The sequence below is a fragment of the Macaca thibetana genome, chromosome 18, assembly GCF_024542745.1.
Source record: "Macaca thibetana thibetana isolate TM-01 chromosome 18, ASM2454274v1, whole genome shotgun sequence".
NCBI classification, from domain to species: Eukaryota; Metazoa; Chordata; class Mammalia; order Primates; family Cercopithecidae; genus Macaca; species Macaca thibetana.
Window position 1 is genome coordinate 70,845,100 of NC_065595.1, and position 17,164 is coordinate 70,862,263.

Sequence of the window (17,164 nt, forward strand, 5' to 3'; positions counted from 1 at the left end):
GCACAGTGAGAGTTTAATTGGCCAGGACGTACTAGGTAACTAAAAAAAAAAGTAGTAAATTATTATAAAGAAAATGGTTTCAGGAAAGGTTGGAACAGACATACAGGTATATGAATTCTTGAAACTTTGGGAGAAGTAGAAAGATGGAAACAGGCAAGTAAATATGCAAATGCTACTGGTATGAAAAGTAGACATTTACTTAGTTCAAATGCCACAGGTGGAATTTTTTAAATCATCTGGTATATCTTTGTATTTATAGTTATCCTTTCATATATGACTTTTTCACAATAAATATAGCCTTAATTTTTATTATATAAATCAAATATGATTTTTAAAATACCTAAAAACACTTGAAGGAAATTCACATAATTTCAAATAGTTATATTCACTGAATGATAAATGAATTTCCAGTTCTACCTGACTTTGTGATTACGTTTCTTTTCCTTAGGTATGATGTTGCCGTCTTTGACATCATCTGTGTATTTTTTTGTATTTTTGGGTCTGTGCACCTGGTGGTCCTGGTGCCGGACGTTCGACCCATTGCTGTTCAGCTGCCTCTGTGTTCTGCTGGCTATTTTCACTGCTGGACATTTGATTGGACTTTATTTATACCAGTTCCAATTCTTTCAAGAAGCAGTTCCACCCAGTGACTACTACGCAAGGTAAGAGAAATCTTTATGGCATTTCAAGGAGAGGTTGTCCCCCCATGCCTTTGGGAACTTGGTTTGGCACTGTTAATTTACAGGGTTATTCTTGATGGCAGGCAATTGCTGTGTTAAGCAGATTCTGTGGGGGTGGGTGAGGCAGTCTAGCACTTTCATTGACACAGTCTGGAAGGAGGACAGTGGTCTCCTCAGATGGAGATGCTGCCGGGATGCAGGAGGACAGGGAGCTGTCATGTGCAGGAATGAAACAGACCCAGAGTCTCAGCCGGGGAAGAAGATCAGGAAGAACATTTTACACCAAATAACAGTAAGGATGTGCCACAGCATCCAGCTAGAAAGACATCTCACGGCCCGATATACGAGAACAAACTGAGCATCAGAAACAATAACTAATTGTAAAAAACTTAAAAATAAAAGCCCCAGCCTGGGCAACATGGTGAAACCCCGTATCTACAGAAAATTAGCTGGGCAAGAGGGCACACACCTGTGGTCTCAGCTACTCAGGAGGCTGAGGTGGGAGGGTCACCCGAGCCTGGGAGGTCAAGGCTGCAGTGAGCCATGATCACACCACTGCACTCCCGCCTGGGTGAGAGTGAGCCCCTGTCTCCAAATAAATAAATAAGAAAATACATAAGTCTCCGGTATGAGAGAGAAAGGGAGAGAGAAACATCAAATACTTTGCTTCAATTGGAGATGAGTATTACACCAAATCCTTACTATGAAAATGAGAATTAAAGGTAAAGAATCCAGCATTTACTCTGACTTTTAATACGTCATTCTCAGTGAATGAGAGAAAATTCCTCCATGCAGGATGATGTTAGATAATGACAGGCAAAGGATTAACAGAATTAGAGAATTACTGTTCATCAATCCTTAATGATATGTTCTATTATGTCCACACCTGAAATAATTACTATAAAGGTTGTGGTGGTTGCACAATGACAAAGTAGAACCTTGTTGATGCTTGCTAATTGCAAAGAAAAAATAACATCTTTACAAGGTGTGATCAGTATCTTGAGGAATTCACTGAAATCAACGTTATCAAAAATGAGATAGCTCAACATTTCACACCTCTCAGTGTGATGCAACAGATGAAATATACAGCATCATATTGTTAAGACTTTTGACCTAACCTCCCATTTACAGAAAGTATAAAGGCTAGGAAACAATTTAAATAGCTCCACAAGAAAACAATCAAAAGAATTCAAAATGTGGATTCTGCAAGGCAAATGAATGGGTCTTAAAAAAAAAAAAAAAAATCAGCATGAAAAAGAAGTCTGCCTAGGGCGGGGTCGTGGCTCACGCCTGTAATCCCAGCACTTTGGGAGGCTGAGGCGGGCGGATCACGAGGTGGGGAGATCAAGACCATCCTGGCTAACACGGTGAAACCCCATCTCTACTAAAAATACAAAAAATTAGCCGGGCATGGTGGTGGGCGCCTGTAGTCCCAGCTACTTGGGAGGCTGAGACAGGAGAATGGCGTGAACCCGGGAGGCGGAGCTTGCAGTGAGCCGAGCTCACCCCACTGCACTCCAGCCTGAGCGACAGAGCGACACTCCCTCTCAAAGACAAACAAACAAAAAAAAGTCTGCATAGAGAGTGGAGGCAGCAACTGTCTAGAGGAGAACAGTAGATACTTAAAAGTGTGTGAAGCACAGCTGTAGATCAGATCCTGGTGCAACAACAAATTCTTAAAACGTATTTTGGGGGGTTCAATCAGAGAAATTTCAGTGTTCACTGGGTATTAATTGATACCATAGAATTATTGCTGATTTATTAGGTGTATGATGGTTTTGTGGGTAGACAGAAAAATGCTATTATTTTGGGAGATACATGGTGAGTTATTTAGAGATGTGCCATGATGTTTGCAACTTAAAAATGGTTTAACAACAAACATAATAGATTGATAGATACATGCATACATAGATATATACATAGGAATAGTTAACAGAGAGAAGACAAAATTATTTAAACTAGGTGATCAGTATAGGGTTATCCATTGTCCTATTTGAACTTTTCTTTGTGTAAGGAAAGGTTCATAATTGACAGTTCCAGAAAAAAGGGAACAGAAATAGTAATGTTAGCAGTGAAACATATCTGAGTCTCGCAGCACCAAAGTATGTTGCTGGCAGCGAATTCCCATGGATCTGCTGCAGTTTCAATTTTTGCTTTCTTAGAAAAATGAATTCTACTGAGGTGCATAAGGCAGGAGAGACTGAGGCAAGTTTTGGAGCAGGAATGGGTGAAAATGTATTTAAAAGCTTTAGAGCAGGAATGAAAGGAAGTGAAGTCCACTTGGAAGCGGGCTAAGCAGGCGACTTGAGAGATCAAGTGCACAGTTCGACCTTTGACTGGGGTTTTATACATTGGCATGTTCCAGGGTCTTTGGTCCCTTTTCCCTTGATTCTTCGCGGGGGGTGAGCTGTCTGCATGCACAGTGGCCTGCCAGCCTTTGGGGGGCGCTGCACGTGCAGTCAGTTTGCTGGAGTTTTGCGCATGCTCACTTGAAGCGCTCTTCCCTCCCGTCAAATGCTCCTACAGGGTTGCGTGCCAGTTAAACGCTGCCATTTTACCTCTTACTGCGCATGCTCGAGTCCACTCACTCAACTCCCGAAGTCTTATCGGGAAGCTGCTGATCACCAGTTTTGTTTTGTTTTTTCTGTATCTTGGGAGACTGCCTTTCCCGGGCTCCCAGCTGCAACCAATTATTATTTTAGAGACACAGTGTAACAACCTCCTGACCATCGCCTTATGGTCCCCTGACGTTCCCGGTTGGTGGGTGGGGGTGCCCTCTCCTGCCCCACTCATGCCTGACCACTTACCTACTGTAACAGTAGAAGAGGGTGTGAGCGTTAGGTGAAGACGGTGCCAGAATTCTCTCTGCTGTGCCTCTGGGTGGTAATGTAGTGCTTTTTGTCTTCTTGTTGAGAAATGAGGAACCTGCAGTTTAAAAGAACATGAATAATATTACCATACCAGCAATACAGGTTTGCATCCTTCTTTCAAAAGATCATAATGTGGTTTTAACGTGACAGTAAATTATAAAGACAAAATGGGTGAGAGGGCCCAGTGGCCTTGCTTTGATTGATTTATGTGTAAAATTTGGCCATGGTAAAACTAGTTATGGCTGACTGTGTCTATACAGTGCTAACACAGAGAGAGAGAGAGAAAGCCAGCGCTTGAGAGAGCTGTTCAGTCAAATCCTTTAAGACCACTTAAATTCAGTTAAAATAAGTAAAAGTTGGTGCTGGACACACGCATCCACACCCACATACACACACCCACCTCATTCTAAATCCAGTTGGCTCAGCTGATTGTATTAGCCTGGCAACTGGAGAAGTGCAATGCAGTCTAATAAGAGAAGAATTTTGTATAGACACAGTAAAACTGAGGAACCTCTTTAATAGTGCATATTCACATAATATTTACTTTAGACAGAAGTGAGTAAATGCTAAATTTCAGTGCAGACATTATTTCTAGACTAAATTAATGCTTTCTTAGTTTCCTTTAAACATTTGATTTTTGGTTTGTTGAACACATACAGCAAAAAGTTTTGTACTGCTGAAAGAACTCCCTTTTAGAGGATGACTTAATTGAAAATGTAAATATCCTCTGTAGGGCAGAAGTTTTTTGGTTTTGGGGTTATTCTTTCTACTGGCTTAAGGATCTTTTATGCCATCTAGCGACTGAGGGTAGAAAATACAAATAATATTCAGAACCACCTCAAAAATGCTAGATCAGGCAAACTTTCTCTGTAAAGCTTAGGAAATATTTAAGGCTTTGAGAACCATATGCTCTTTGTCACAATTCTTTCAAGAAGTCATTATAATGTGAAATCAGCTGGGCATGATATAAAAAAATGACCATGGCTGTGTTCCAGTAAAACTATGAACACTGAAATTGACATTTCGTATTCCTTTTACATTAATGAAATGTTTTTTTAAAATTTTTCCCCAACCATTTAAAAATGTAAAAACCATTATTACCTCATAAATGGCACCAAAACAGGCACTGAACCACACTTGGCCCAGGGGCTATAATTTGTCTTCTTATGGTACAGATAATAACAGTTCTAATAGTGTAATAACATTGTATTTGCTCTTCATTTCAATTGTCATAAACGTAAAATTATAATGTATTACTGACATTTCAGTACATCATCCCCTTAACAGTTTAAAAGGTCTATTACTATAATCTCATAGAGTAAGTCATTGGTCATTGGAACTTAAGTTGCTTATCAGAGAATAGAAAATGTGAGCTAAATAATGCAATATGTAAACTTCCTTGTTGTAGATTTCCTCCCCATTAACTTGGCGATAACAGGACTTTACATTTTATTCCTTTAAAGCATGGAGATTCGCATATTTAAACCATAGCTTTCTCTTAGGGCATAATTTCAGTGTATTGTTATTAACCCCAAACTCTGAGTTGGAAGAAAACAAACTGCAGACTGGCAAAAATAAATAAATAAATAAAGAGAGAGAGAGAGAAAGAAAGAAACATAGAAACAAAGAAAGAAAATCACCATATGTGGGTGTTTATCACAAATTTCATAACCACAGAGACTCCAGCCCTTCTGTCTCACTTCCTGGATAGATAAAGCTCCCCTTAAAACAGTCCAGGCAATTTTTATCTTCTTGTAAGCTTTCAGTTGTGCTCTCTGGTGAGTATTAACCTTATTTTTAGAAACATTGAATTGATATTTTTGGTCCCACTGTTATACTAAACACATGTTTTTTGGTGATTTGGAAAAATAAAATAATAAGAAAAAACACTTAAAAATGTAATCCTTATTCCCAGAAATAAATACTATTGCTTTTCAGCCAAATGTTTTCAGAATCTTTCTTATGGCTATATGTACTTTTTACAAACAAATTTTGAATCATATTGCACATACTATTTTATAATTTGCTGTATTCACGCAAGTTGTGCATTTTCCTATGTTATAAAATGTCCTAAAATGTAATTTTCGTAGAGTGCAAAGTAATTGTGTAACTATATTATAACTTAGTCAACCCCTGAGTTTTCACCACGTAGATTATTTCTCATTTATGTTCTCATCAGTGATGCTGCAATGGGTGTTCACATTACTTCTAAATCTAAACAAAACTTAACGACAAGCAAGTTGCAACCCCACGTCCTCGCAGCTGTGAAAGAGCCTCTGCAGGGCTGTGGGGTGCTTGCTTCTGCTGGAGGATGCACAGGTGTCCAGGTCCTAGGCCAACGTAATGTTCACTAACTTTCTGGTTTGCGATGCCCTCCCCATGCAGATGTTGTAAACTGAAATTCCATGCCGATGTGTGGCACAGGGCTGGGGTTTCGTTTTTCTCTAGGGTAATCCCTTCTTTTCACCTGATGGTCCCAAAAAATCACGTGCTTCCTTCCAGCTTCATCCACACAGTGGTTGAGTTTTTGCATTACTTCTATCCAGGGGAGGGTGAGACTTAGTGATTCCCTTCCATTTGTGCACACAGGTGTGGCATGAGCATATTTTCCAAAACAAAATGTAGGACTTTTTTTGTTTTGTTTTGCTTTTTGTTTTTTTGAGACAGAGTTTCACTGTTGTCCCCCAGGCTGGAGTGCAATGGCGCCATCTCGGCTCACTGCAAACTCCGCCTCCCAGGTTCAAGCGATTTTCCTGCCTCAGCCTCCCAAGTAGCTGGGATTACAGGTATGCGCCACCATGCCCAGCTAATTTTTTGTATTTTTAGTAGAGATGGGGTTTGTCCATGTTGGTCAGGCTGGTCTCGAACTCCTGACCTCGGGTGATCTGCCTACCTCGGCCTCCCAAAGTGCTGGGATTACAGGCATGAGCCACCACGCCCGGCCTATGTAGGACTTATTATGTGACAGAGATGGGTGTACTTATGGGGAGGTTAAGACACTGGGTCTGAAATTGAGATTATTCTTCCCAAATCTGAAGTGCTGTAGTCTACTATAACAATAACTACAAAAATCAGTGACCACACTCAGAAGTTGATCCAGCAGAAGAAAGCTTCAAAGTGAATCCACATAACTAAGTATAAGACCAGTAATATACCATTCAAAACAGTCTGTTTAAAAGAATAGAGCCCTATGACAGCTGTTAATCTGGCAGGTCTCCCGAAGAAAAATGGTGAACTAAACAAAATTTGCCTCAGCTAATGCAAAGTAGTTTCTTCCAAAGGTTTTGTATTTTCGTAGGGAATTTCAGTAGACAGCAAACACTTTACGTTTTACGTTTTGCAAGACAGGAAGCAAGAATGGAAGAATTAATATTATGGGGCTGACGTTCAGCTTTCCCCCCGTTCAAGGTGTGCATATCCTCATGCGTTTCCTACCTGTAGGGCTGGCCCCGTTTATGGATCAAGGATCCTTGGGCGACTTCTGTCCTGTAGGCATCCTGCGTTAACAATGCAGATGGTGCCCTGCGCAAAGCACAGGAGCCAGGGCGGGAGGACCCAATTCCTGTTTCACTACTGGGAATGTGTGGCTTCCGAGAGGCTTTAAAACACACCTGTATGTGATAAACTTGAGTTTTCTCTACTCGTTGGTGAGTTCAGTTAAAAGCCAATTTTAATAGTTTAGCCACACATCATGGTCATGTCCTTGTGAAGAAGATACCTAAAGAAATTCTGGGTTGGGAGAGGGACCAAGCGCAGTGGCTCGAGCCTGTCATCTCAACACTTTGGGAGGCCAAGGCAGGTGGATCACCTAAGGGCAGGAGTTCGAGACCAGCATGGTCAACATGGCAAAACCCCATCTCTACTAAAAATACAAAATTAGCTGGGTGTGGTGCCACACACCTGTAGTCCCAGCTACTCGGGAGGTTGAGGCAGGAGATTTGCTTGAATCCAGGAGGCAGAGATTGCACAGGTTGCAGTGAGCCGAGATCATGTCATTGCACTCCAGCTTAGGTGACAGAGCAGGATTCTGTCTAAAAAAAAAAGAAAAAAAAGGAATCCTTGGGTGAATTCTTCTAAAGACGGTTCTTGACAAAAAGAGGGCTTTTTGTTTGTTTGCTTATCTTGTGGTGATCCAGATAATTCAGGTCAAAGTTCTGAAGTACTAAGAGTGGTGGGGATGGCAGGAGGCTGAAATGGAGGCCTATGATTTCCTTCATCATAATGTAAACACTTGGAACCTATATATTTATTTCTAGATCCTACTAGTGAGCATTTAGCATATGTTCAGTGCTGAAATGAGCATGCAGCTTTGAATAATTCTTTGTCTCCTCTAATCCTTGACTGGCTTTCATTCCAACTCATGTACTTTCTCTAGATCATTCCAAAGGTCACTGCAGGCATCGGACTTGTTTGCTCAAGTTCCGTTTGTTGTTTTGCTGCTTTTTTCACCTTATATTGTGAGGTTTCAAAATGAAGCGTGGGAAGGAATGGGAAAGAGTCTCAGCCGATTCTCTATGAAAATAGCATTCTGTCTTAAATAAATAGACAATGATTTGTCCTGTTACCCTTTTTTATCATCTGCTTCAATAAATCATGATAGTTAGAAAATGAATTGTTTAGTGAAGGAAAAGCTCACGTTTCTGTCAGTGTTAAAACAATGTAAAAAAAAGAAACAGCAAAACCTCAAACTCAAGCATGATGAGTTTCTTCTAAAGTTAAAAAACAAACATTCAAAGTGGAATACCATTTGTTATGTTTATACTTTTTTGTAATAGTCATAAAATATCAATTGTATGCAAGGAAAAATAAATGCCTCGGTGCTGTATATCTTCTAGTTTGGAGAAGCCAGTGGGGTCATCTAGAAAATGAAAGAATGCCGTCAGCTCTTCTATTAGGTCTGCTGCAGTCTTGCTTTGCAAGCGGCTACATAATCCGGTTATTGAAATGAATGTACTTTTGCACCCCATCAAGATTACTAGGGTGTGCCTGTCTTGCATTAGGGTGATCTAAAGTTTAATAAACAGAAACAGCACAGAAAGACTAAATTGTGTTTAATGGAGACCAGTTGGCAAAACCTTCATCTGAAATGGGTCCAGTGTGTGGAGAAAAACAAATGTAAAGCACGCTGTTATAATGCTAAGGAATGCAAATGAACCCAACCAAGCTACCACTTTTCCTTCATCTTTTTGTTAGAAGATGGCGGTGGCAGCAGTTAATCTCTAGTGTTTAATTTGTGAAGTTGGCAGATGATACATGATAAACCACTGTTGGTTTCATTTTGAAAAGATGCTTAATGATGAAATGACTTATTCTACAGGTCTCATTCAGAGTTCGTTTATGCTTATCTGAAAGGTAGAATTAGGAGCCCCAAGAGAAATTGACTTTCCACAGATAAGTGGAAAATCAACAGAACTTAAATACTTGAACCCTGAGTTCATCTGGACCTTGGTAACATTTGCAGGCCTATGTAGGTGTGGTGGGGACAGGGATCCCAGGGCAATGAGGTGTCCTACTCAGCCACGACACCTGCACTGGGTACAAAAGCAACTGTGGCTTCTGGCCGAGCCCATGGGCCTTTGCACTGCATGTTTATCCAGCTCAGCGACCTAAGACTTCCCCACTGCACCTTCCAGACTCTCAGCCTGGATTAAGTGTTACGGGCCAGATTTCTCGCCTTTTGCCCACCAAGGGCATCTCCAGGGTCTTCCTTTCAGTTTTTATGAAGAAGATGCCTTATTCTCTGTGGGCATCTAGAATTCGCCAGAGTTAGCCAGACTCAGTGACTCATTCTAAAGGATCCATAGCTAGGAGTGCAGCTCACCTGCAGACACCTGCCCCAGCTGCTATCATCTGGCCAGCCAGCATTGCATGGGTTCCACTGATTTAATAACACAACACTAAGAGGATTCTGCTAATGCTCAACAGCTCATTCCCTGGAGTCCACTGGCTCGGGATTGAACCTTGGCCCTGCTCTTTTCTAGGCAGAGCACCTAGCAGAACTTTACGAAAACTCTCTGTACCTCTGTTTCCTTATTTATAAAATAGGGGTGAAGATAGTGCCCAGCCCGGAGTGGGTGGGTGTATTAAACAGGAGAGAGCATATCAAGTGCTACTGATTTTTATTGTTGTAGTCATCAAATATTTTTATTATTCAAACTCACTTCCCCATTTCCAACAGTTCTAGCCGTATCTCGCATCACACTTGCAGTTCCCCTGTGCACATAAAGCAATTCCATCCCTTATAATGTTTCCTTTGCTGGAAATCTCCTGCTCACTGCTCTCACTGGCTCCTACTTGTCTCTTAAACCTACCCATGCACCTCCTTCCGGAACCTTCCATGTTCCTCCGTGAGGAAGAATAATTATCTTGTAGGCAATTATTCTATGCAAACTTGCTTTATAACAACAGCTGCATTGAGACATAATAATCCCTTCATGCATATGTCTGACCCACTAGGACCCAGTTCTTGAGGGCCATGATTGGCTTTTTCAGCTTTGGTACTCTCAGGATTTAACACTGCCGACCATACATTGGCTTCTCAGGAACTCTTAGTTCAAGCTTGTTTTCTCTCTCTGTTTCCTAAAACCCTTGTAGTTTATCTCCTTGTATATCAGAATAATGTAAAACTTGATTTTCTTGAACTTTTAAGTGATAGGTTTGGCTATGGCCCCACCCAAATCTCATCCCCGGTGGGACGTGATTGAATTATGGGGGCGAGTCTTTCCTGTGCTGTTCTGGTGATAATGAATGAGTCTCACAGATCTGATGGTTTTAAAAACGGGACTTACCCTGCAGGGGCTCTCTCTTTGCCTGCTGCCATCCATGTAAGATGCGACTTGCTCCTCCTTGCCTTCCGCCATGATTGTGAGGCCTCCACAGGCATGTGGAACTGTAACTCCATTAAACATCTTTCTTTTGTAAATTGCCCAGTCTTGGGTATGTCATTTTCAGCAGTGTGAGAATGGACTAATATACTAAGCTTCAGATGTGGCCACTGGCTATAAGATGTGTGGGGAAATTATTTTCCAGAAAGGTCACCATCAATCTTCATACACCCACGGCACTCCCACTGCCTCGATCCATCAACAGATTATTGAATATGAAGCTGTACTTAGGAACTAAGTGAGGCTTAATGGTATAACTAGCCATGGTTCTTAATGTGGTGTTTGCAAATATTTAGTTTTTGCTTTAGAAAAATGATGGGCTTTAAATGTATTTATTTGAGAAACTCCAGAATAACTTTATCCTTGATGCTTAAAATAAACATGCCTAAAGTAGTCAGTAGCTTTAACTTTTGAAGACGTGAGAGACTTCAGTTTCTATTCAGTATGTCCTTCAGAGACCCAGTTTGCTTTTCATTGTTGAGAGACCTTGGGTAATGTTTCTTAATTAATTTGGGGGCCCTGGTCTTGAAAATGGGGCTCCTTTACTTGCTGCAGAGCAGTGTGGTGGAAATTAGTGAGACAGTGTGCCCGAGGGCTACCCATCCTGGTAACTAGGAAACAATCAAAGAATGTCAGTTCCATGTTCCTCCTGTAATTTTCTGTAGAAACACATGTATGTGATTTATTATTATTATTATTAAACTGCTACATGTGAGGGTTAAGTCAGCATGTCTTTACTGATTTCCAGTTTGTGTGGAATCTGGGAGTTTAGTAAAATCTAATCCAACCAAATAACTCCTCTTTCATAGTCTCTTAAAATCCTAACCACTATCCTTGTATTACTGATACAAAAAAATAAATCCTGTCTCTGGAAAAAGTTAGTATTATTTAATTGTGTTTCTTGGTATTCTCCCAGTGAGACAAAACATGTTCCTGAAACATAGTTGAAGTTTGTAATTTTTATATATAGTATACATATAATACTATATATTATAGTATATATATAATATATATACACACACACACACACACAATGGGAAAAATTATAATAATTATTCCCCATAGGTTTGTTATGAATATTAAATGGATTAGTATTTGTAAAACAGTGTCTGGCGTGTATTAAGAACTATAAAGAGGTTATTTGTTAAATACATTCATTAAATACATTGTCCTCATGGTTAATTAGACGTTCATCATTTAATTAAAACTATAATAACAAGTAAATATAGTCTGTCACATATCTCGTCTTTAAACTGTGATTTCAAACAAATTTTGATTTTAAGCAATCTACTTTTAGGTGATTGTGACCTGACTAGAAAGTGCTGTAATTATTTGGTCAGTTACTTTGTATGAAGCACTTGCTGAGTGTCTTGCATTTCTTATTTAATTATCATAATAACCCTTTGAGGCAGGTCCTTTTTTTTTTTTTTTTTTTTTTTTTTTGAGATGGAGTCTTGCTCTGTCGCCCAGGCTGGAGTGCAATGGGGCAATCTTGGCTCACTGCAAGCTCTGCCTCCTGGGTTCATGCCATTCTCCTGCCTCAGCCTCCCAAGTAACTGGGACTACAGGCATCTGCCACAATGCCAGGCTAATTTTTTGTATTTTTTAGTAGAGACGGGATTTCACGGTGTTAGCCAGGATGGTCTTGATCTTCTGACCTCATGATCTCCTGACCTCATGATCCGCCTGCCTTGGCCTCCCAGAGTGCTGGGATTATAGGCGCGAACCACCACGCCCAGCTGATGGGTACTGTTATTTTTATGTTCATATTTTAAACAATGCAGAAAAGCCACCTTTATTTTTTATTTTATTTTATTTTGTCTTTTGAGACAGAGTCTCGCTGTGTCACCCAGGTTGGAGTGCAATGGTGCAATCTCGGCTCACTGCAACCCCCACCTCCAAGATTCAAGCGATTCTTGTGCCTCAGCCTCCTAAGTAGCTGGGACTACAGGTGTGCATCACCACACCTGGCTAATTTTCCCATTTTGTGGTAGAGATGGGGCTTTGCCATGTTGGCCAGGCTGGTCTCGAACTCCTGGCTTCAAGTGATCCACCCTCCTTGGCCTCTCAAAGTGCTGGGATTACAGGCGTGAGCCACTGAGCCCAGCCCACACCTTTATTAAATGACAGAACCAGGATTTGAGCCCAATTCTCCCTGACTTCTAAGGTTGTGCCCTTATGACCTACACTGGGCATAATCACCTTCATAACATAGTAAGCCAACATAGTAATATACTTCTACTGCCTTCCTAGAATGTTTATGAAGACTCCCTTCCTACCACCCTGTTCCAGAACAACGTCGTGGTAAACCGGCCTTTGTAGTTTGTCACATAGAGGTTCAGAAGCTCAGCAATTTGAGCCTGCATGAGGGACATCTGTAGCCATAACACCATGAGGCAGCCCACTGGTCTGGACCTAATGGGTGTGGAGTGGGCCACTCTTGTTGGATGCATAGCATTTGAACCCTGGCAGGGAGCACTGCTAGAGAATTCGCCTGGCAACTGGAGGTCGGAAACTGTATCTCATTGATCTTTGTGTCTCTCAGTATCAAGTACCATGTCAGCATGTCCCAGGTACCAATGAATGCTTGCTATGTGAAAAAAGTACCCTTTTTACATTTAGTCTTTCAAAATATGAAGAGGATAAAGATTAGGCATGGTTCACAGTTAAAATTTTTTCTAAATTTGCTCCAATTGATTGTTATGTATCAATGTATATACAATTATTGATACATAACAATTATTGATTGTTATGTATCAATAATTGTATATACATTGATACATATATATACACAACTATGGCCAGATAGTACATTTAGGTGCTTTCAAGTTTAAAAATTAATAGCAAATTAATGGTGGTAAATTTCTTGAAGTAGAAAGAAATTGTAGAAAGATTGACTGTTTTTTCAAGTTAAGAGAAGAGCATATAAGAAATGAAATCTAAAGAGATCTTTTGAGAAACTTCATTTTGAAATAAAACAATTACTTAGCTATCAAACTTTTCATTGGAAAGTGTAAGCATATAAGAAATGAAATCTAAAGAGATCTTTTGAGAAAGCTCATTTTGAAATAAAACAATTATTTAGCTATCAAACTTTTCATTGGAAAGTGTGATCATCTTGTTTTGTTAGAGTTAAGATCCTCTTCCGTGTTCTTTATTTTAATTTATTGCAGCAACACCTCATTAATTTTTCAGTTTGATTGTAGATAAGCCAATTTGGCTGCTTTGTGAAGTATTTTGAGAATAAATATACCAAGATATATTGCCTCATAACTGCTTGGCTTGTTGAAGTTCAGAATGTTGCTTATGCAGTAACTCCTGCTGTTTTATCTGCTTTTTAGCTCCAAGTAGCCATGACTCAAGGATAGGAGATTAGCTCTTAAAATGAAAAGCAAGATACTTTTAAATTTTCTCTACAGAATTTGCTACAAAAGCTTTTTGCTAAGAAAATTTGACAAACGTTTTAATAAACTTGCTACTCATTATTGAGTTTTTCTTAACAGCTTTCTTGTATAAATAATATGCAGGAAACTGCATGTATTTATAGTGTCCAATTTGGTAAGTTTTGCCATAAACATGTCCATGAAACCATCATCACAATCAACATCATGTCTTAGTCTGTTTCATGTTGCCATGAAGGAATGCCTGAGGCTGGGTAATTTATAAAGAAAAGGGGTTTATTTGGCTCACGGTTCTGCTGGCTGTGCACGAAGTGTGGCACCAGCATCTGCTCCTGCTGAGGGCCTCAGGCTGCTTCCACTCATGGCAGAAGTTGAAGGGGAGCCAACATTTTTAGAGATCACAGAGTGAGAGAGGAAGCAAGAAAACAATAGAGAAAGTGCCAGGCTATTTTTAACAACCGGCTCTTGAGGGAAGTAACAGAGCAAGAATTCACTCACTTTCCCTCCCCAACCCTTCAGGGAGGGTATTAATTATTCATGAGTGATCTGCTCCCACGACCCAAACACTCCTGATTAGGCACCACCTCTAACATTCGAGATCAAATTTCAACATGAGATTTGGAGGGTTCAGACATCCAGACTATAGCAGCTATATGTACATTCATGTATATGAGGTTGGTGCAAAAGTAATTGCGTTTTATGCCATTAAAAGTAATGGCAAAAAAAAAAAAAAGCACACCAACTTTTTTTTTTTTGAGATTGAGTCTCGCTTTGTTGGCCAGGCTAGAATGCAGTGGTGCGATCTCAGCTCACTGCAGCCTCCACCTCCAATGTGCAAGCAATTTTCCTGCCTCAGCCTCCTGAGTACCTGGGACTACAGGCATGCACCGCCACGCACAGCTACTTTTTGTATGTTTAGTAGAGACAGAGTGTCACCGTGTTGGCCAGGATGGTCTTGATCTCCTGACCTAACGATCTACCTGCCTCCCAGAGTGCTCAGATTACAGGCGTGAGCCACCATGCCCAGCCTCACACCACACTTGCATATATTAATATATGTGTGTGTGTATTTAATCCTGTAAAAAGAAATAAGTAGAGTTACACACCAAAATTACAATACTATTAGCTTTTATAATTGCCCATGTATTTACCTTCAATGGAGATCTTTATTTCTCCACATGGCTTTAAGTTACCATCTAGCTTTCTTTCATTTCATCCTGAAGGAGCCCCCATTAGCATTTCTAGAAGGGCAAGCCCCCCATTCAGCTTTTATTTTGAAACGTCTTAATTTCTCCCTTAATTTTGAAGGACAGCTTTGCCAGATAGAGAACTCTCAGTTGACAGGTTTTATTTTTCTTTCATCACATTGAATAAATCAACCCACTGCCTTCTGGCCTCCAAATTTTCTGCTGAGAAATTAGTTGATAATCTTACTGAGGATCCCTTGTACATGATGAGTCACTTCTCTCTTGCTGCCTCCAAAATGTGGCTGCCTTGGCCTCCCCAAATGCTGCTCAACTACAAGCTACATGTTTTCAGCTCACGAAACTTGCCAAACTCTTTCTGGGTTCCCACCCAGCACCAGGGGAGGGAATTTAGTGCTGAAAACTCTCTTGATGCAGTAAGCTTGAGCAATTTTAGGGATTATCTTGTTTTACTCTCACCCCTCAAAGATTGAGATCTACTCTGATGTATCTCAAAGATTGAGCTCTCCATTGCATGATGTGCAATGTCTACCAAATCATTGTTTCATATATTTTTGATTGTTCCAAGCAGGAAGGCAAATCTAATTCCTGTCACTCACCTGAACAAGAAATAAAATTCTATGGATTTATTGTTGTTATGCCAAAAGTTCAAAACGTTGTCTATCCCTTCCTCTACAGATCATCTCAGATCACGATGCTGGCAGACACATTGAGGAACCTTTCCTTTATCAGAAACTGCATATGGCTCTCCTCATACCCCACATCTAACTAGTGTGTCTGTGTCATCACTGATGGGAAGGAGTTGGGTAATAATGTGACACTTCATTAAAATTCACTGGGCAAGAGGAATGCATGTTTTCTAACATTTTTCTTGCTTCTCTGGAGAATCTGGTCTCCAGACCCCAAATATAACTGTCAGAAAGAATCTGGCCACAGTGACAGCTATGAGTCTAGTTCATATAGCGGATCCAATCCATTTATCTAGAATGCCTGTTAAAGTGACTTAATTGATTCAATTCCAGTATTACCCAATTACAATATTTCTTGGAAAGTTACGCTATATTTCATGACATTAACTCCAAACAGTTAAGACTTTATCCTCCCAAAACGGAAACGTTTAACGTGTACTTTAAGTGAGAAGACGCAAGTGTTTGTGAGACTCAGCCAGTTGTTTCTTTTCCTAGATACGCTTGTTTCTTTCTGAGCATCCATAAGGTTACATACAACTTGTCTTACAGAAGATTTATTGCTTTCCTCCTTACAGCACACCTCCAAGAAATTGATTATCTAGTCTTTTTCCTTAGCTTTCTGGTAAAAAAAAAAAAAAAAAAAAAACTCCTTGGTCAATAATTCACAGGCTTATCTTTAGTGTCCTTCCTATAGATTAAAATGCAAGTGCCGCAAGCTAGCTACTATCCTGGGGTTGAGATCCTCTCTTGGGGTCAGTGAACAGCCTCCTTGCCCTTCAGGGTTGACTCCTGCTGCTTTACTGCCACGCCAGACACGGGGCCGGCCATCATCTCCTCCCTCCACCAGCCAGCACGTGAAGTGGTCTGGCAAAGTAATTCTACGGGAGGAAAAGCTTGACAATCATCTGCATCAGGGCTTAACAGAACAGAGCTAGTTGCCAAAAACCATTCTACCATGGTTGAGTAGTATTCCCTCTAGAGTGCAGTGCTCTTTGATGACAGGGGTAGTATCCTATTTATCTGGACATCCCCACCACTGAAGGTAGAAGCCAACACAGAGTCAGGACATAGCAAATACTTGCTGAATAAATGAGTCCTGTAATGGAACTATCCCGTGACTAATGCTTTTTCTTTAGCGTTTTCTGATACTTTGAAAAATATCACATTATTTTGTCTGAGAAATAGGGCAGTGGGGTGATTTGAGGCTAGCAGACCTGGACTTGTGAGTTTCACTATTTACTGTTTTTTCAGTTATGTGAACCTCAAATCTCTACATATTCTAGAAACAATAGCAGATGCCTTGCAGAGCTGTTGGTAACTTATCAGAGGAACCCTCCACTTGCCATTACTCTCCTTCTCTTCCATGTAACTTTACCGGTTATTGACTATGTAAGACTTTAAAATGTGGCATCTAAACCCATATTTATATTATAAC

At 40.3% G+C, this 17,164-nt stretch overlaps 1 protein-coding gene across 11 annotated transcripts in view; it reads left to right on the plus strand.

The window, feature by feature from the left end:
* The window catches only part of PIEZO2 (piezo type mechanosensitive ion channel component 2), a 465,650-nt gene that overhangs the window by 277,927 nt on the left and 170,559 nt on the right, over nucleotides 1–17,164 (plus strand). For all 11 annotated transcript variants that reach the window (XM_050767526.1, XM_050767528.1, XM_050767531.1 and 8 more), the window contains exon 7: nucleotides 449–662. In XM_050767526.1, the coding sequence (XP_050623483.1) occupies nucleotides 449–662 (214 nt within the window). The remainder of the gene's footprint in view (nucleotides 1–448; nucleotides 663–17,164) is intronic.